Raw genomic sequence first — 21,600 nt, 5'->3', positions numbered from 1 at the left:
CCAGACACTACCTGTACTACCTCTACACTATCACTATCACACACTCACTGATGCATACTCCTAAACTAAATACTGCTAATCTGCAAACTATTACTGATACAGTCCTGCATACTACCATTACATACTTCTATAATAATGTATTATACAAAAAGTACTGTCCCATGCAAACAACGTATCTTCGTATACTTAACTCTAGTTAGGAAGACAGTAGGTGGCGCTGTTCGATAACATGACGCTCCTAGCGTGCACCCTTTGTACAGGAAGTGACCCCGTAACCCGGAAGCAGTAGATGTGACCCTCAGGAGGACGGAAGGGACGGGGGCGAGAGTTGGGCTGAAGAGTGTTATCTTTCTGGAGAAAACCCCGGCACCCCAAGAGCACCCCACGATGTGGTATGAGATTATACCCGGGTTTGCAATCATGACCGCCTGTCTCATCGTTCCCGGTATTGCGACAGCACAGATCCACAAATGGACGAACGGGGGGAAGGTAAATTAGTTTTTCTAACGGCAGCTGCACTGCGACTGTGTCCTTCATCGTAAAATAACTATTCTCAATTGTTAGTTAATATAATATCATAGTGCGTTCTGCCAGAATTCATTTTTCCAGTTTCTACAGACAGGGTGGTGATGCAGGTTATTGGGTCTGTATGCACATAGCTTTGAAATGATCACAATAGCTGTCATATCTGAAAATCAGTGTTTACCTTTTTGCCAGTTTCCCCGCTGCAGATTTTTACAATGTCAGTGTAAGTCATTAGCAGTACATTATGATAAGTAACCGTAGTAGTATTTGAATTGAAATACGTATGTCACAGTAGAAGTTTAGACTATACATAATAGTGGATAAAATCCTATATAATGCAGGGTAAAACCATTCTACGTTTTAGGTATTTGTATACTTTGTAACATGTTGTCGATTAAAGAACGAACAAGCAAAGCAAAAATATTCAGGAGACTTTATTGCCTCTTATTCTTTTCAGTTGAAGAGTGATTATATATCCACATTCTGTAGCTGTTTCTTTCTTAATGATATTTCAATTACACCAGTTTATTGATTTAAAGTGTTTTAAAATATTTGTGTGCAGGAAAAGAGGATTGCACGGCATCCTTACCAATGGTACCTGATGGAGAGAGACAAGCGAGTGTCGGCGACCGGGAAGTATTATGAGTCAAAGGTAAGGCTCTGATATTACTTTAACATTTAATTCCACTTCCAGGAACCAGTGACAGCTTTACACATTTCATTCAACCCAGCTACTGCAACTGCACTTGAGTGGAGACATTTCAGTGGTATGCTGTGTACGTGAGAAGCATAAAATTAAGTTAGATTTATAAAGACTTATGTATGTGTGTGTGTTATGTAAGAAAAACACAGTTCTTCATTCAGTTTGTTGTGCTTGTTGCAGTGCCTTATTCATGCAGCATGGGGAGTTACATAGTATTTGCATATTGAGGAACTCTTGCTCCTTACAAAAAGCCAGTGATTTTTATACCCAATAGTAAAAAACAATTAGGTTATGTAACAGTTATTCTTTCAACATCCTTAAACATGTGCTATCAGAAGATAGTTCCCAATACCCGGTGCACAGTTGTTTATGAATAGAGTAGGGGATGCTGAAACTTAAACAGTTAGCAAATATAGTTCGCCTGACATTCTTTTATGATATGGCAGGGGTCCAGGTACTTTTCCAAAAACATGTTACTTTCACAATATGCCCTGGCCCCAAATCACCTTGATGCTTAACAGCCTTTTGCCTTGAAATCAAGCATTTCAAAAACTTTCTGGCACAGTGTCTATTATATATAGTGTATGTGTGTGTATAATATAAATATGTATGTGTATACAGTGAGGGGAAAAAAGTATTTGATCCCCTGCTGATTTTGTACGTTTGCCCACTGACAAAGCAATGATCAGTCTATAATTTTAATGGTAGGTGTATTTTAACAGTGAGAGACAGAATAACAACAAAAAAATCCAGAAAAACACATTTCAAAAAAGTTATACATTGATTTGCATGTTAATGAGGGAAATACGTATTTGATCCCCTATCAATCAGCAAGATGTCTGTAGGCATATAGTCAGGTGTATGATTAAACAATTATAAACAGGTGCTAATGTTCATCAATTCAATATGTAGGTTGAAACAAAAACAGAACCAGCTGCGTAGGAAGAATACAACTGGGTGAGGAACAGTCAAACTCAGCTAACAAGTTGAGGTTGCTGAAGACAGTTTACTGTCAAAAGTCATACACCATGGCAAGACTGAGCACAGCAACAAGACACAAGGTAGTTCTACTGCATCAGCAAGGTCTCTCCGAGGCAGACATTTCAAGGCAGACAGGGGTTTCCAGATGTGCTGTCCAAGCTCTGAGGACCATAGATGCAGTAGTCAGCCAAGGAAACACATCATGTTTACTACCCTTCGCAATCGGAAGATGTACAGCAGTGCCATCAGCTCAGAATTGGCAGAAAACAGTGGGACCCTGGTACACCCATCTACTGTCCTGTGGTGAGACTTATGACTTGTGGCCAAAAAGCCATACTGCTGATGTGGAAACAAGGCCAAGCGACTCAACTATGCACAAAAACACAGGAACTGGGGTGCAGAAAAATGGCAGCAGGTGCTCTGGACTGATGAGTCAAAATTTGAAATATTTGGCTGTAGCAGAAGGCAGTTTGTTTGCCGAAGGGCTGGAGAGCGGTACACGAATGAGTGTCTGCAGGCAACAGGGAAACATGGTGGAGATTCCTTGCAAGTTTGGGGCTGCATTTCTGCAAATGGAGTTGGGGATTTGGTCAGAATGAATGATCTCCTCAATGCTGAGAAGTACAGGCAGATACTTATCCATCATTCAATACCATCAGGGAGGCATCTGATCAGCCCCACATTTATTCTGCAGCATAACAACGACCCCAAACATACAGCGACAGTCATTAAGAACTATCTACAGCATAAAGAAGTACATGGTTTCCTGGAAATGATGGTATGGCCTCCACAGAGCCCTGATCTCAACATCATCAAGTCTGTCTGGGATTACATGAAGAGAGAGAAGCAACTGGGGCTGCCTAAATCCACAGAAGAACTGTGGTTAGTTCTCCAAGATGTTTGGGCCAACCTACCTGCCGAGTTCCTTCAATACCTGTGTGCAAGTGTACCTAGAAGAATTGATGCTGTTTTGAAGGCAAAGGGTGGTCACACAAAATATAGATTTGATTTTGATTTGACTTTGCATTATGTTAATTGATAAATATAATCTATTAACATGTCTAATTGTGAAAGCATTCTTACTTTACAGCATTTGTTCACTCCTGCTTAAAACGTTTGCACAGTACTGTGTGTGTGTATGTATGTATGTATGTATGTATGTATGTGTGTGTATATATATATATATATATATATATATATATATATACATACACCAATCAGCCATAACATTATGACCACTGACAGATGAAGTGAATAACACTGATAATCTCGTTCTCATGGCACCTGTCAGTGGGTGGGATATATTAGGCAGCAAGTGAACATTTTGTCCTCAAAGTTGATGTGTTAGAAGCCGGAAAAATGGGCAAGCGTAAGGATCTGAGCGACTTTGACAAGGGCCAAATTGTGATGGCTAGACGACTGGGTCAGAGCATCTCCAAAACTGCAGCTCTTGTGGGGTGTTCCCGGTCTGCAGTGGTCAGTACCTATCAAAAGTGGTCCAAGGAAGGAAAAGCGGTGAACCGGCGACAGGGTCATGGGCGGCCAAGGCTCATTGATGCACGTAGGGAGCGAAGGCTGGCCCGTGTGGTCTGATCCAACAGACGAGCTACTGTAGCTCAAATTGCTGAAAAAGTGAATGCTGGTTCTGATAGAAAGGTGTCAAAACACACAGTGCATTGCAGTTTGTTGCGCATGGGGCTGCGTATCCGCAGACCAGTCAGGGTGCCCATGCTGACCCCTGTCCACTGCCGAAAGCGCCTACAATGGGCACGTGAGCATCAGAACTGGACCACGGAGCAATGGAAGAAGGTGGCCTGGTCTGATGAATCATGAGTTCAAGGTGTTGACTTGGCCTCCAAATTCCCCAGATATCAATCCAACCGAGCATCAGTGGGATGTGCTGGACAAACAGGTCGGATCCATTGAGGCCCCATCTTGCAACTTACAGGACTTAAAGGATCTGCTGCTAACGTCTTGGTGCCAGATACCACAGCACCCCTTCAGAGGTCTAGTGGAGTCCATGCCTCGACGGGTCAGGGCTGTTTTGGCGGCAAAAGGGGGACTTTCCCAATATTAGGCAGGTGGTCATAATGTTATGGCTGATCGGTGTATGTATACATGTACATGTATATATGTATGCTTTAATTTGCTTGAACAAAGTTATTGATGCCTGCTGAATTACTTTTTACTTTTCTTCCAATAGGGTTTAGAAAACATTCACTGAAGACTCGGAACATCACGTCTGAATCTGAAAATCCTTTATTGTTCCTTCACCTCGCTGATTTGTTGTATATTAATAAAGTTATAAAGATCTGACATGACTTCGTTTGGATTTTGTTTTAGTAACACTTTATTAGACACCTTCTATATGCGGTCTTTATTACATCTTCATAATGGATACATAAAGTGACATATCCACATTCAGAGAACCTAGCATGCTAACATATGCTGATTGTAAATTACAACATAACAAAGAATGTGAAATGCTCAATTACCCATCAGTTAACCCTAATCCTAAGCAAGTACTTTAAACATTGTCATAAATAGTATTATGTGCCTGTTATGTCACTGGGGAAAATGGTTATAAAGGATTATTAATGAGGTTATGACCTGTTGTGCAGACTTTATGGAGGGTTATTGAAGGCCGCATAGAAGTTGTGTCAAATAAAGCATGGCAGTTGTTTTGCGATATATCACTATTAAGTAATGAGTTCATGACAAATCGGTTTGTTTTAAGGGATGCCCTTGGTGAAACTATTAAATATATCAAAACAATATGATAAGGGTGATTTGTAGTGAGCAACTGTTAATTGAACTGTTTTTGTTTTGTCTTCTACTCTAGGATAGTGTATTTATGTACAGGAACAACTTTAAAGTTACATTTCTTACAAAGGCCTTATGTTTATTTTACAGTTTTTTATTTATTGAAATGCATTGTGTTAAAACACTAAAATGGGCAATTGAAAATTAGGATAATATTGTACAGCATTGCTTGATTAATTACTGATTAATTATTTTAGATAGCATAAAAAAATCCCTCTTAGAAGCATGACAAACTGAAATATTTGGTAATTCAATCAATGCATTTCTATGAAGCCATTATGGAAAACCAAGCCAAAACATAAACCAAGAGTACTTAATATTTGGTTTCCTAATTGTACAAATGCACCTATAGAGCAAAAGTGCATCCATTCGAAGTAATTATCAGCAGGCAAAGCTTTCTTCAGTCCAGTTCTTTCCTATACGAACTTGGGTGTGTTGATTGCTCCAGAGGTATTGTTATTGGAGCAGTCATTCAGGACACTGTGTATCTAGCTGGAGCACAGTATGGTGAGGAAGAGACTGGCAATGATCAGCAGCACTCCACTAGTGCCCCAGGTCACTGGCCTGGCCCCTGCATCCAAAGACAGGTCTTCTGCAGAGAAATAACACAAAAGTAGAAAACTACAATTAAATATTAACCTTGGGATAAATTATTCAAATGATTAAAAATAAATTTAAAAAACATTAGTTATTTGGGTATGATGTGATGCATAAATTATACATTTAAGTGGTTCTGAATTTTGTCCATTTTAACTACCAGGCATGTATGTATTTTGTACATGTGTGTTCTGGGTCTCCATTTTAAGGTAAGGCTTAATTGTTTTTAATGACTTACTCCTGGTCAGCATGTCTGACTTCACATTCAACCAGTAGACTGTGCGTTCCTGTGCTACAGTTGCCCTGTAAAGACAATTGGAAAATAAACAAAAGATAATACATGAAAGAGGAACCAATATTAATTGCTACATTGGGTAAATAAAACTACACACCAAAAGGCAAAGGTATATTTATACAGCAACCTTAATGCTTAGGCAAATTAGATAACTACAGAATTAGAAGAATGAGCTTGAGTATGATAAACACCAGTTACTATTCAAGTCCAAAAACACAAAAGCAAATTGTATTTTTCAGTTCAGATTTCATAATAACATGTAGTTCTACAGTCAAGAAGCAGAACAACTCAAAGCTGCAGATAAGACGCAACAAATGACCAACAGATCATCATTTTGAGATCTAAGAGAATAGTGTGGAACTAGGTCCTAAATTCAGGAATGTCCTCACCTTCCTGTATAATGGCATCTGCTAAAAAATAATAATTAATACTCCAAGTGTCATTATAGCTAATTAATCAAACAATAATAGACAATAGCAAAACCTACAAGATCTATTTAAACCCTAAATAAATGTTGAGTTGTGAGCAGAATGGTTTTCTCACATGAAGTAGACCATGTTAGAGTTGGTGTGAGGGATCCAGGTGTAGACAGTGGAGTTGTTCTTAATGTTGATGTTAGAGTGGGTCATTGCTCCATTTGGGTTCCCTGAGCACTGCAAAACACCACAAATACATTGAGCTGCACAGAAAATAAAATGAAATATGGCACATTCAATCAGCAGAATGCAGTTGACTAAATTGAATGGGAGGGAGCACAGGAGTATGAATAAGCAGGTGGCAGTGATTTGAATCGTGAAAAAGCTGGTTTGAAACTTGTGTTTAGAAAAATCTTAATGCTCAGTAATTGGAGATGCGTTTACCTGTGTAAAGCAATCATTAGCCAATCAGGACCCAGGCACTACATCACAACTACAATGAAAGGCATGGCAGGCTAACTGACAATTGCCAAAATTACAAGAGTAGATGTTTTGACAGAAATGTTTTGTTGAACTCCTTAGATTCATTGTGACAGCCTAGGACAAGATTACAAGAATAGAGAAATAATGAGAAAATACAACAGTTTTGGACAGTTTATGTTGGTAAGTGTTAAAATCCCAACCTGCAGGACTTTGGTGTCAGCAGGGGGCAATTTCCAGCTGCCCAGGGCGATGTAGCTGTTCCCCATACGTGCCTGCAGGAGCACACCTTTGTAGTCAGGACCCTTGATCGTCACTGCAAGAACAATGAAGGAGCACTCTCAGACACAGAGCACTGCAGCGGAGTGTGCTTCACATTATAAGTCACTGATGAAAATTGATTGTGCTACAATCCAGTAGCAGCGCCACAGGATGCAATGAATCAGTTAAGCTAAGGAATCAGGCAAGGGGTTGATCTCTGTCCTCCTGTTTTATTTTTTTACTAAAGATTGTATTAAAAATATATATGTATTTCAGAGATAATCAATCAACAGATTTAATTTAATTGGAGCTTATTTCAAAGGAAGAAGGGTGTTTTACTTTGTGTTCTTTCAGATATGCAATGTGCTTTTATGGAATATTAGCTAAATCTTTTTTTAAAATTGACAAATCAAAAGAATTGTGCCATGAAAAAACAATGACTAATAATGAAAATGTTTGGTATTAAGCAACTTCCTACTGAATTTCAATAAACCATATGCAATCTGATAACACAATCCCCAGTCAGAGCTGTTGCACTGAGCTAAAAAAATGAATTCACCATCAGTAGCAGAGAACACATGACTTTCATCCTTTGCTTCACGATAATTAAGGAAGGACACTCCTTAACAAGGGAACCAATTCCATAGCCTAATTTATAGACCCCATTACATACTTACACACTAATGCATGACTGTACTTGCATACTAACTTTGTAACACTTAAGTGTAAGATACTTCATATATCTTAAATTGTAACACAAACAAATTGAGAAATATCTCTCCATGACATATAATTGGCTAAATATACAAAGATTACTACTTTATTATATATATATATATATATATATATATATATTTTTTTTTTTTTTAGTTAGTCATTATTTTCTCACCTAATTACGTTTATGAAACAAATTGAATATCATGTGCTGTTTCTGTTCTTGAGAAGTCAGCAACACAATTTGTCAAAATAATCTTTCATTATTTCAGCTGCAGAACAGTTCATGTTGGCAATGGTAGTAATCAAATTGAAAAGAATATGTTTAGTCTAATCATTTGAGAGTATCTTAGCTAGATCACATAATGATACAAAAAAATACACCTTTCCTTGCTAGTTTTAGTAAATCCCTGTTTGGACAGATCAGGCGATGATGCAATTTAAATGTTTTTTTTTTTTTTTTTTTTTTTTGTTTTTTAATACAGATATCTTGTACCCCTTTAAAAAAAAAAAATCATGTTATGGTTGTGATCTCTTTCATCTCCTCCTCATCCAGACCTATTGTCCAGTTCCCACGACTGCTAATGTGCCCTGTGTCTACCTAGCAAAGTGTTCCTGGAGGTTTGCCACTGTTTTAGTGCACTTTAAATGCAGTTTAAAAAAACAGTTGGTTAAGAGTGGGAAGATATTTTTTTTGTATGAACTGCAAGACCTGTAGGTTTTAAGACACCAATTTGTATTAAACGTGAACTGTACTGAACTAGTTTAACATAACAATTGGAAACTTTGAGAGTAATTGATAGATCAGTCTATAATGGATGATACTGAAGACTCTCTGAAGTCTACAGTGATGGAAACAAGAATTAATTGCATTTCATATGCTTGATCAATCAATTATATTTTCCATAATCTTTTATATAGTTTGGCTTTGGAAAGCCTCTGTTAAGTAGTCATTTTGAAAGCTTTATGGAAAGAAAAACAGATATCCTTGTGTGCTCTTCTTCAACATTGTTTGATAAATCAAAGAAAATGTGAAACCGGAAGCATTTCACATATTGTGTTCTGAAACAATATTAAAAACATTGTTTATTGCAAAACATTGGTAACAGAAATGAAACAGCTCCATCTGGGTTTAAACGAAACAGAATTTGCTGTTTAAATTAATTCAGGTGTAGCGGAAATATTTACAATATGGAGTGCTCTATATCAGCATGTGGAAGATGTTACCTTTGACCGGCTGGTCTGCAGTGAAGGTCCTGCTGCTGACAGTGATGGTGTAGGGCACAGGAGACGGCTGGGGGTTCACCCCAGAGTGCCGAGGCATCATGTCCGCACAGGCTGAAGCTGGGGCTCCATTGGGGAGGCTGGTTACAGGGCACAGCCCCTGCAGGATACACACACACAAAGAGGCCAGAACAATCCACCCTGCCATCACTAAACTTCAGAGCTTTTCTCCCAGTCCTAAAACACAAACTCGCCTTTGGCCAAATGATGCCGACTCTCTCGACGGTGTCTTTTGATGAGGGTTATTGCTGAGTCACTGAGGCACAAAAAATCCATTTTCTTTACCCATACTCTGCCCCCCGTCCCTCCTCCCCCAGGTTGCTTAACCCCTTCCGTATGACTGAAAGGATTAAATGAATGAGAAACACCCATTTTGTTGTTCATGTAAGTGTTTGGAAACAGTTTACAGCAGGAAGCATAGTTAAAACAAAACCAAGCCAGATATGTTTCGTAATTTCTCATTTTTTCTATGATTGAAAAAAAGAAAACTGTGAAGACTGTGCTTTTGTGCTTTAACACAGAGATGTGCCAATTATTACTCCTTCTGTGGAACATTACATATACATTCTTATAGTCTTATCAAAACTGAGTAGATGTGATAACTAACAAGGAATATTTTCATAAACATTTTAGGCAGAATAACAGGAAATATTCTGCTCTTTTGAGAGGTTTAATACATTTTTAAATAAAACTAGTTTATCCCTATATAAACCCTATTCAAATTTTCTTAGACATATCAGATTTAATTTATTTTGTGTGTTAAAAGTAGTATCTCCCTAGGGTGGTAAATTAAATGGCCTAAAACAACATAAAAGAGAAGGTATGTTTGATCTCGGTCTCATGCTTGTGGTATAAAGACCTTAATGATTAAATAAGTTATGGAGCTGCAACAAGAAATGTAATTGGTTTCAGGCCTCAGATTTTTATGATACGGTTAGATAACACAGTTCGATCACATGAGACAGTAAGTGACATGGCAGTTCCTTGATGTTCTGTAACTGCTGTGGTGCAAGTTGCAGATTCACAGTTTGGTCATTGGAGGACACAAGATACACATTCCCTCATATTCCTCAGTTCACCCAATTCAACTCTTTTCCAAAGACGTGCACATTAAACAATGTTCTGTTCTTTCAAGAATCAAGGATTTGATCTCATGTCTTACTATTTAATTAAGAATAAGGATTTGACTATTATGCTAATGCTTTTCTTACATGTAAAAAATAAAAATGAAATTATCTTAGCAGCACCATGGCAAAGTAGCAGCGCCACGGGATGCAGAAGTTTGCAATAAATAATATTTGTTATTTAAAATAAGACCTCTTCTAATTTGGGATTTTTCAAATAGTGGATGATTTGTTTTTGTAACTGCAGACATCAATAATACACTGCTCTATCTCTCTGTGTGAGACCATTACTTAGGCCTGAAATAATCAGTCATTTTAAGAATGACATCACACAGCCTCTTATCCCCCCCATTTCACAAACACACACAAACACACACACAGTTCCACAGCCACTCAGAGCAGCCCTGGCCAAAGAGCAGGGAGAGGTCTAGCTCCTCTGGCTCCAAGCTCTCTACAGCCAGGGCTCTGACGGCTCACACACTGTCAGAGCACAGGGACACAATGGGATGTGCACCCTCCAAGTCCCCCTGTACTTACCACCACACTCGGCAGTACAGGGACTGCAACGACCTGGACACCTGCTCCACATTTGTCTCCAGTCTGAAGAGCTCCTCTTCCACCCCAGAGAGACCCCTCCGCAGTCTGGACGCCCAGGCATCCCCTGATCCCCGGCAAGCCTTCCTCACAGGTAAGGAAACTATAACATATAGTTTAACTGCAAGTGTGTAACATTTAGGTATGTCTCCTCTAATGTTCAGCACAATATGTATTGTTAATAAACATAGAGAAAGATATATATATATATAAACTATATATACAGCTCTAGAAAAAAATAAGAGACCACTTAACATTGATTTCTGAACTTTTCCAGAGCTATATATATATATATATATATATATATATATATATATATATATATATATATATATAGATATAGATATAGATGATCACATAGTTGTTGTTTGTTCCAGCTTTATAATGCCTGCACTTACAAACTCTGCCCATCCAACTCATTTATGCAATTCAGCAAAAACCTGAGCACTACAGGTCAAATTAGGAAGCTTTGTGTTGCTCATGTTTGCCATTTGTTTCACCTATATTAGTGAAATGACTCTTGAAAATCTTTGCCTTTTTCACATTCTCTGGAGACTGTGTGTGTAATACATGTTCATTGTTAACAAAAGAAAGCAATGTTACTTCAGATGTATAACTGAAAAGCATGTATTTAAATTCAATTCTCCACTTTTACAAGAATGATTAATATGCCATAATTAGGAGTCACACTGTTTACCTGGTCTGACGTAAAAGGCCAGATGGGTTGTGCTTCTCTCTGTGTATGTTCAGCATTAGTTCTGCATATTGAATATTGACTGTACTGTCTCATTAACTTTACAGCAGGACACATTTGATTTTCCAGTAGACAAAAAAAAACAAAAAAACATCGAGGGGAACAAATAAAGCTTTGACTATATCTAACAACTTGAGTTACTTGCAAATAAATGAATGTAAACACCAGTACAGGATACCCTTTTTTCTGTTGGTTTTCTGTCTTCTTAGTTCCTAGCAATGAGCATCATGGCCGCTCTATGGTGCAACTTCTGACCCCTGACCCAGACAGATGCCAGCTCACAGACAGAAGAGCCAGTGACACAGCAACACCGGATGATTAATAATTCAGACACAGACTGAAGTGAATATCCACTGTGATCCACAGAGACTAAAATGCTAAATAAAATTCACACAACAGAGACTGGTACTGCAAACTATCTATCATAACTATGTTGTGTTTATCTAGTTCTATACAATTACGGACCCCTCTCATTACATAAAGGGTTCAGTTACTGTGAGACAAGGAGTTATTAATCCAAAATGATCATATTTCTTTCATGTTTTGAGTGTGACATTTCAGGTACAAATGTCTGTTATATTATTATAGTTTTAAAGTGACATTGTATACTATTATTTATAAGTAAATAAACAGATGGTGTGCTCGTGTCTGTGCAAATGCATGGTGAGAATGTATAGATATAATAAAAATGGATTTAAGTTATTTTTAGTAATGTAATCATACACTATTTTATTTCAGTCACAAACAAAATTAGAGCTTCTGGTTTCCCCTAATCCTAATCCTAAAGCTTGTTACAACTATCAGTGAATTACAGTTTGATTGATTATTATTTTATAACACATCTTGATAACATCACTTACTGGAATTAACTGAGACATATTATGCATATTGATAAGGTCCCTGGACAGGGTAATACAAAGAAATGTCAAATTTATAAATAAATTGCAATGAACGACATGCAATATACTGCTGTATGCAATTAAATTAAAATAAACTTTAATTTATACATTAATATTCATGCATGAGAATTTTAATTCAGTATACATCTCGGATGTTGAAAATTAGTTAATTAGGTGTGATTTCGCTCTAATGTGTGTGTGTAGTATTAGGTGCTGATACGTTTTTATTAACTAGTATTAAAACTTACAGAAAAGCAATTAAGGCTTCGAAACGTTTCAGTTATAAATGAGAATATTGAATAAAAGTTCATTTCTTTTATAGTTTGTATAGTGTATGATAGTTTTTAAACGTACCCGGGTGTATGGTATGGTATCATACACTATACAAACTATAAAACAAATGAACTTTTATTCAATATTCTCATTTATAACTGAAACGTTTCGATACACATTTTGGTGTCTTCAGTTGTTTGGAAAATAATGTAACGTGTTTTGAAATGAGTGCATGTGATGGAAAATGAAGAACATTTAATTGCACCAGAACAAATAACACTTCACCGCCCTTTTTCCCATGGTAACGTGTGTCGCAATGAAGTGACAGCGGAAAAAACACTTGAAATGAAGGACCTCTCCATCTCCGTGCGTTTCAAACAGGAACAACGATGTAACACTAAGAGGCTGTCTGCTGTCTTTTAATGGTACAGTGAGGGAAAATAGTATTTGATCCCCTGCTGATTTTGTACGTTTGCCCACTGACAAAGAAATGATCAGTCTATAATTTTAATGGTAGGTGTATTTTAACAGTGAGAGACAGAATAACAACAAAAAAATCCAGAAAAATGCATTTCAAAAAAGTTATACATTGATTTGCATGTTAATGAGGGAAATAAGTATTTGATCCCCTATCAATCTGCAAGATTTCTGGCTCCCAGGTGTCTTTTATACGGTAATGAGCTGAGATTAGGAGCACTCTCTTAAAGGGAGTGCTCCTAATCTCAGCTCGTTAACTGTATAAAAGACACCTGTCCACAGAAGCAATCAATCAATCAGATTCCAAACTCTCCACCATGGCCAAGACCAAAGAGCTGTCCAAGGATGTCAGGGACAAGATTGTAGGCCTACACAAGGCTGGAATGGGCTACAAGACCATCGCCAAGCAGCTTGGTGAGAAGGTGACAACAGTTGGTGCGATTATTCACAAATGGAAGAAACACAAAATAACTGTCAGTCTCCCTCGGTCTGGGGCTCCATGCAAGATCTCACCTCGTGGAGTTTCAATGATCATGAGAACGGTGAGGAATCAGCCCAGAACTACACGGGAGGATCTTGTTCATGATCTCAAGGCAGATGGGACCATAGTCACCAAGAAAACAATTGGTAACATACTACACCGTGAAGGACTGAAATCCTGCAGCGCCCGCAAGGTCTTCCTGCTCAAGAAAGCACATGTACAGGCCCGTCTGAAGTTTGCCAATGAACATCTGAATGATTCAGAGGAGAACTGGGTGAAAGTGTTGTGGTCAGATGAGACCAAAATCGAGCTCTTTGGCATCATCTCAACTCGCCGTGTTTGGAGAAGGAGGAATGACCCCAAGAACACCATCCCCACCGTCAAACATGGAGGTGGAAACATTATGCTTTGGGAGTGTTTTTCTGCTAAGGGGACAGGACAACAGCACCGCATCAAAGGGACGATGGACGGGGCCATGTACCGTCAAATCTTGGGTGAGAACCTCCTTCCCTCAGCCAGGGCATTGAAAATGGGTCGTGGATGGGTATTCCAGCATGACAATGACCCAAAACACACAGCCAAGGCAACAAAGGAGTGGCTCAAGAAGAAGCACATTAAGGTCCTGGAGTGGCCTAGCCAGTCTCCAGACCTTAATCCCATAGAAAATCTGTGGAGGGAGCTGAAGGTTCGAGTTGCCAAACGTCAGCCTCGAAACCTTAATGACTTGGAGAGGATCTGCAAAGAGGAGTGGGACAAAATCCCTCCTGAGATGTGTGCAACCTGGTGGCCAACTACAAGAAACGTCTGACCTCTGTGATTGCCAACAAGGGTTTTGCCACCAAGTACTAAGTTGAAGGGGTCAAATACTTAATTCCCTCATTAACATGCAAATCAATGTATAACTTTTTTGAAATGTGTTTTTCTGGATTTTGTTGTTGTTATTCTGTCTCTCACTGTTAAAATACACCTACCATTAAAATTATAGACTGATCATTTCTTTGTCAGTGGGCAAACGTACAAAATCAGCAGGGGATCAAATACTTTTTTCCCTCACTGTATGACTAAAAAGCCAATTGAAAAAGCAATATCAAATGTATACCACAGATTTTAAATTTACTTTAGAAAAATGCATTATCTTTGGACGCTGATAAACTACACCCACTCCATGTAATGTATAGGCTACACAATGGCTATACTAAAACTGTGTAGTGCACCATATCATTTTAATAATTGGTTAATCTTATTTAGAATCATGTGAAAATCAAACACATTTCTTTGTTTTTCTTGGCTGTTACAATGTATCGTAATAAGCGTGAACACAGTGACCCATGCGCAGACGAAAGGAAACCGTAGCCCTGGAAACCTCACTAAACCAAAACGTTAGCGGCGTAAACACGGTCTGCTTTCCATCAGAGTAAATAACAGGAAAGTGTTCAGGGTAAGGACTGATACACACATATTTGCATTTAAAAGACGTTATTTTATTATCAGAATTATTGTTATTATGATGCACGTTACGCGAGTACTGTATAAACAGATTTTGTTTCCTTCTATTTCATGAAGACCACAATGGAGGACAGCGCAGACAAACTGAACAAGGAAGCTTCTACCTTAATAGACATTGCTCTGGAAAATGCACAGAATTACCTTATACACAGTGATCAATCCGAAAAAGGTAGTGAACACGAAATCAAAAATCAATCTAATCTAATGCAATTCATGTCTTCATATATTGTTGTTGTTCCTTGCAAACCGACATTCTTTATTTTAATTTTAGAAACCACAGATTATCAGATGAATAATATTGACTGGATTACCTGCAAGGATTTTACAATAGAGAGGGCAATGAATCAAATTGAAGAATATATTTCTGTAAGTACCTAATACACATTTTGCATCTTTTCTAGAACATTTTAATAAACCCGTGTCCACTGAAAAGCTGTTTTTGATTAGTCACAAATATACTGGCAATGTGGACTTTTCTCAAATGCAAGCAGTAATCCCTTTGTCCACATAGTTAAGCATCAAACTGTCAGGAGGAATGCAAGCTAATTTACATTGAGAAAGGAACATACAGGTTAACATGCACAGAATACTCTGCAACACTTTTGTTGAAGGTCTTTCTAATTTAATTCCTGAGTGTTTTATTCATTTTTTTTTAAGTATTATTATTTAGCCCATGTAGCATTTCCATTGAGTGTCCTTTATTTCTAAGTTTGAAATCTCGCTTCGCAGACTTGGGAATTGCACTCCAGTTGGCTTCACAACCTGGTGTTCCTCCAGGAAAAAGACCTGGATTTCTGCACACAGTATCATTACAGAGTGCAGTGGAGCATCCCTACTAGAAGACAACCAATTCCAAAGGCCACAGCTTGTGTCTATTTCATCATCGAGATCTCGAAGATCAAACCACAGGTACATCACATACTTGGTCAAATAGTTTAAAGGGCCTTCTGTAGCCTGTAGCAATATATTTTCCCCCCATAATGTTTTGTCTCTCTGTGTTAGACCTTGCCTGTAGAAGTGTGCTATCTTGTGGAATCAAACCAGCTGTTGCACAGGTAAATGGGGGTGGGGGAGATCAAATAAATATATATCACTCCATTTGTACTACAATGATTATATCCATGTAAGAATGAGAAAGTTGCAAAGGACTGCCCATTTATCCCTGCTACATGTCATAACAAAGGTGTTATTTCCTCCCCAGTGTATTTTGTAACAACAAGTAAATGTCTATCTGGAGTGGCAAAAACACTTTGCTTTACCAAATGAAGAGAGAAAGTATTTGATTTGCCAGGTTTTATAATAAAATGCTACCACCCCCGATCACAGGGCATGAATTTAAGGTGAGGCTATATTGCTTTTGGTGAAATTGAAAATTCAGGCCAAACAAAACTCCATCCCAATGACAAAAAAGGCGATTTCATACTTACAAATAAGACAATGAAAACAAAATGCAGTAAGCCTATTATGATGACATTTTAATTAAAATAAACACAAGCAGGATGTTCTGAAAAATGAATACAAACTCAGTTTACTGAAGACAGTATTCAGTCTATCATGCAAATCACTAACCCCCTCAAGTATGCATGGCAGTTTAAAAAATGTGCACATCTAATTCATTTTAACCCCCCTTTTTTCCACAGGCCAGGAAAAACAAGGTTCAGAGAAAAATGGCTGAAAGATGTAATTGAAAGCAAGACTATTCTACAGGAAACTGTCGATTTCTAACAATTGAATAAAATTGTTTGCTTTGTCATAAAAAGAGCATGGCTTTTATTAAACGTAGAATCTGGAGGGAAAAAAATTCCACATATTATGGTGAAAAGTCCTTCTGATCAAAGTGCAGGATCACTGACACGAATCCCAATTATCTTGATGTAATGGTTTCAAACACCAGAAGACATCCTACTCCTAAAATAAAAGACTTTGCAGCAATGTTTTTAGAAGGTACTTTACCCCATTTTCGAAAACAATGAGATCACTGTTACATATATAACATAAAACACTTAGTAGCTGAGCAGTAGAAATAATCTCATACAGCCTGGACTGTACATGTTGTTTTACAGTGACACATTAAAGTAAACTTGTTGTTTTTCATTGTATTTAAGTTAACCCCTTTGAACTATTTATTGATGTTTTGGGCTGTTTCAAATAACCAGGCTTCTGATAGTTCATTCACAAACACTAAATATGAACCAAGAACAGTTACAGCGAAAGTCATTACTGCTAATATGGAAAATGTACTTATTTAAAAAGAAAGAAAACGTTTAACATGTATCTTTTACCTTAAAAAACAAAAAAGTCCACCCTATAAAAACAGGCCCAGAACCAATTTTCAAATTCAGAGATCTGAATCAAACAGTCATTATCGTGCATGGTTTTATTTTTCTTCTTTGCCTTTGGTTTTTCTGTACACCATTTCCCTGAAACTGGAGAGAATCTTGTTCTCCCTCTTCCTCCGTTCTTCCTGGTTGAAGGATGCCAGGGCCCTCTTCTCATCAGCACTGTAGATCTGGTTCTCCTTACGCAGACGTACGGCCTCCATTCGGCGATGTCTGAACACAAGTCACAAACAGCACACTCATTACTGGGATCTCTATGGCTTAAAACACAAACAAACAAACTGGCTAGAGGACATTAGTTGATGTCCATGAATTGTCTTGTGGAAGGCTGCTCAACCCAATGCAATCCCAATCCATTACTTTCCTGGATCATGCTATAAAAAAAACTGCTTAAAATGTTAATCGATGCAGTCAATGAACAGCTATTTAAGTAATGGCTTGTAAATCCTGGAACTGAATCAGCTGGAAAGGCCTTCATGATGCATTGTGCCAGCTGACAGAAGGAACTACAGGTGCCAAGTAGAGCTCATAATACGGAAACTCAGACACACATTCGTAAGAAGTGCACAGCTCTCCACTGCAGAGGTCTCCCTGCCCTTCCAATCAAAGGACTGCTGCTCCTGCACACTTTTCCCCGCAGAGCTAAAATTTGTATGCATTTGTTTTAGTGAATTTACCAAATGGAAGATATTTGACAACTAAAATTAAAAGACTTCCATTGCTCCTTACAGTTATAAGAAAAAAAAAGAAGACGGTACAAAGAAAAGACTCCTACCTGCTGCCGCTCATGACGTAGCCAGATTTCTCAAATGATGCAATCTCATCACTGGTCAATCCAATTTCACCTCTTCTTGGGATTCGTTTCCCTGCTTTTACATACTCCGCCATGGCTGCTCCTTCACCTGGCAGCAGGGCATGACCATAACTAGGAAAAAACAAAGCAAAAGGCAAAAATAAATCTTTTAAATCCTGCAATAACAATACAAGGCATGCCTTGAAATTGAGCACTGAGAAGAATTAACAAATTCTATGTTATAGGTTCTGGCGAGTCTTTCGAAGTTGCTGAAGTCAACACACAAATATACTTACTTCAGAGGTTTGTCATCCTGGGACAGCTGACTCATCGGAGCCTCAGGACCGACCATGTTGTCATCCTTGACACCTATGGAAGTTAAAAACATTGGTTAAAAAAAAAAAAGAGATGGGTCCAGACTCTCAACACATAAAAAGTACAAGGACTCCCCATTTTGTTTTATAACTATAAAATGTAGTGTGGAATCTGTCAGTGGCAGGACGTACTGGTTCTCTCCACCCAGAGCTCCCCACTCAGCTCGTCATCCTCGTCCTCAGACTGCTCGCTGCTGGAGTCGCTCGACTCTTTGCGGCTCTTCTTGGCCTTCTTCTTCTTTGACTTTTTCCTGGTGAAGAGAAATGTCAATCAGCATTCCTAGAGAACATTCTTTTGCATACAACTAACAGAAAAAATAAAGTAGACACGATATGCAACCAACAACATAATAGATTACAACTTAAGTCTCGGTATTTAGCAAGTGATTGTTAGTATGTAGTTCTATATATACAGCAGAAATAATTACTTTTTGTTCTTGCTTTTCTTTTTCTTTTTCTTCTTTTTCTCTTCTTCATCTGTAAGCAAAAAGGAACACACTAACATTAGGAAAATTTCAGGTGGTTATCATCACTTTAGTGATGAAGTACAGCTCTATGCTTTGATTTACTTTCATCAGAAATTATGGTGTTTTACATGTTATTGCTGGGGAAAAATATTTAATTCACTAAAATCACAAAAAAGCAGTTCCTATCTTCCCAGACCTCAGCATGTAATGTTTTGTAAAAACAAACAAAACAACTCTGATTAACAATTACCATAATCCCTTCTTAATTTGACAAATAATGATTAAATATTACATACATATTGTTTGCTGTATTGTGTAGAGGAAGATGCCCAAAAGCAGATAACTCACAATAGTTCAAACAATCCATCTCTGCTGGTAAAATTAAGTAACATTAGACATGTTTCTTACCTTCAGAATCACTTTCAGACTCACTGTCTTCTGAATGTTTTCTGTGCTTCTTCTTTTTGGACTTCTTCTTCTTCTTCTTCTTCTTCTTCCTCCTTTCCTCTGCACATGAAAATGTATTCATCTAATTTATGAAGCCAGCATTTTCACATGCATCATTTTTTATAACATGAATGTCTGAAAGAAGAAGCCAACTGCTTAGTAGTTGATATTCCACAGAGTAAAAGGTAAAGTAGTAATAACTTATCAACAGTTTTATAATACATTTACTACTCAATTTACCTGATGCAAAACATTTTCATAATTGCAACCCACAAACTCCCACATGATAGTAATATGAGATTGTCTGGACAAAGAAAGTATGCATTTACCTTCTGAACTTGAATCAGAACTGCTGTTTTTCTTAGCATCTTCTTCAACTGGGGTATGCTCATCAGAACTAGAATGAAAGTGTAATTTGTTTAGGCTTAATTCCAATAATACAACATCTCTTTTCTCCACTGCAGTAATGTGTGTATATATGAAAACAAAGTATATATTTCAACAATAATACATTTTCATGGTTGAAACACTTTTTTGTTCAGAATGCACATTGAAAAGCAACACAAGATAGATATCGGTTTTAGCCAACATGTGGCTATGTTAGTGGATTACACAAGAGCTTCATTTAAAATGTGCTGTACACTTTAATTTAACTTACTCTGGTTCTCGGACTCTAGGAGAAAATCCCCAGACTTCAGGTGCCCCCAGTTCTCCTATCCTTTCGCGTTCCTGCAGCCGCCTATAATAGAAAAAGATAAGAACAACGGGTTTATTTACAAGGGATTTAAAAGAGTGATCCGTGTCACAATATTATGAGTCTATGGTACACTGATTTATTATGCTTTGATCTTGCATGAGATGATAAACAGTGTTGAGATGGACTGGTGACATACAGCACCAAAACAATACTGAACCATAAACACTTATCCTTCCAATGCCCTAGTATAGCTCAGCTCATGTATATGTTATCTTAATGTAATTGAAACTGTGCCAAGTAAAACAACACACTTGTCACTATAGCCGAGTTTCTGAAACGTGTGGCAGGATCTCAGAGAAGGGGGGAAGGACACACACCTTGATATAAAGGCCTCTTGCCTCTGACGCAGAATATCATCCCTTTTGTCGTAGTGGTCGAACCGGGATCTGTCGTGACCGCCATGGCCGTGTCTCACATCCCTCTCCCTGGACCTCGACCGGCTATAACGGCCCCCTCCATTGTGAAACCTCGGCCCGTCCCTCTCGGCGGACGGAGACCGGGCCCATCGTGTCCGCCTCTCCTCTTTAACAGACCCCACGCTGTGTCGGGCTGATCGGACAGGGGGGCTCCTGGACCGGCTGCCGCTGCGGGACCTGCTGTGCTTCCGCCTCTTGGGGCTGGCGAGCGGCTCCGAACTGCGACTGCGGGACCGGTGGATGGGAGGCATTGTCCGGATCTATGCAGCCAAGGTCGGTTTACCTAAAGCAAAATGAAGCACATCTCAGATATACACCCATGCATTTTCTAACACAGGAGCACGAACCCCTTCCCTCAACAATTATTAAATATAACATTGCTGGTGTCGTTCTTCAATTAACTACCGATAATTTATACGCAATGCTAATAACAAATAATAGCTCACGCTTACAATAATACAAATAATAATAATAATAGGCTAATCAAAGCAGGAGGCCTTTGCTTTTTTATCTAGCGACCTATACTTGTTTTTTGTATTATTAATTTTAGTTAAACATATTGTATATAATAATAACCTGTAGCACTTAGTTATTCCTCTTTTAGCTGCCAAAATGTAATGCATTATAAATTGCGCAGTAACAAATGTATCTTACCAGCAGCCGCCGCTCATACTCGCAGAAATATCGTTGTTTACAGAGCGGGATCCCGGAAACTGGTGCGCCGCTGAAAAGGGACCCCACGTCCCCACAGACGGGCTTATCCGTTCCGTGCTCGTTTGTTCAGGATTCATGGATGATTTGTAATGCAGGTTATAAAAAT

General features: G+C 38.3%; 4 protein-coding genes across 5 annotated transcripts; 2 read left to right on the top strand and 2 right to left on the bottom strand.

The window, feature by feature from the left end:
* Positions 1–281: 281 nt before the first annotated feature.
* ndufa1 (NADH:ubiquinone oxidoreductase subunit A1) lies at positions 282–4,525 on the top strand. Its single transcript, XM_066715095.1, has 3 exons — positions 282–489; positions 1,088–1,177; positions 4,413–4,525. The coding sequence occupies exons 1-3, from the start codon at positions 388–390 to the stop codon at positions 4,431–4,433; spliced, it is 213 nt and encodes a 70-aa protein (XP_066571192.1). The 5' UTR covers positions 282–387; the 3' UTR covers positions 4,434–4,525.
* LOC136759942 (putative defense protein 3) lies at positions 4,453–9,391 on the bottom strand. Its single transcript, XM_066715093.1, has 5 exons — positions 9,023–9,391; positions 7,024–7,136; positions 6,468–6,577; positions 5,868–5,932; positions 4,453–5,624 (listed from the first exon to the last, which is right to left on the bottom strand). Exons 1-5 carry the CDS (start codon positions 9,225–9,227, stop codon positions 5,521–5,523), a joined length of 597 nt encoding a protein of 198 aa, XP_066571190.1. The 5' UTR covers positions 9,228–9,391; the 3' UTR covers positions 4,453–5,520.
* Positions 9,392–15,024: 5,633 nt separating this feature from the next.
* On the top strand, positions 15,025–16,946 carry akap14 (A-kinase anchoring protein 14). Of its 2 annotated transcripts, XM_066715092.1 has the most exons (6): positions 15,025–15,119; positions 15,245–15,356; positions 15,459–15,553; positions 15,917–16,096; positions 16,190–16,242; positions 16,828–16,946. In XM_066715092.1, exons 2-6 carry the CDS (start codon positions 15,251–15,253, stop codon positions 16,910–16,912), a joined length of 519 nt encoding a protein of 172 aa, XP_066571189.1. In that variant the 5' UTR covers positions 15,025–15,119; positions 15,245–15,250; the 3' UTR covers positions 16,913–16,946. The 2 variants fall into 2 exon arrangements, 1 of the variants encoding a protein (XP_066571189.1); XR_010820129.1 differs by lacking the exon at positions 15,459–15,553 and having other exon boundaries at positions 15,917–16,242.
* Positions 16,637–21,540, bottom strand: nkap (NFKB activating protein). The gene is made up of 10 exons (XM_066715091.1): positions 21,435–21,540; positions 20,682–21,063; positions 20,266–20,346; positions 19,937–20,004; positions 19,569–19,667; positions 19,122–19,170; positions 18,826–18,944; positions 18,616–18,688; positions 18,302–18,451; positions 16,637–17,739 (listed from the first exon to the last, which is right to left on the bottom strand). Exons 2-10 carry the CDS (start codon positions 21,029–21,031, stop codon positions 17,565–17,567), a joined length of 1,164 nt encoding a protein of 387 aa, XP_066571188.1. The 5' UTR covers positions 21,032–21,063; positions 21,435–21,540; the 3' UTR covers positions 16,637–17,564.
* Positions 21,541–21,600: the final 60 nt, after the last annotated feature.

Source organism: Amia ocellicauda, chromosome 10, assembly GCF_036373705.1.
Source record: "Amia ocellicauda isolate fAmiCal2 chromosome 10, fAmiCal2.hap1, whole genome shotgun sequence".
Classification (NCBI taxonomy): Eukaryota; Metazoa; Chordata; class Actinopteri; order Amiiformes; family Amiidae; genus Amia; species Amia ocellicauda.
Note: the sequence above shows the minus strand (reverse complement) of the source record. Positions and strands in the feature narration are given on the sequence as shown.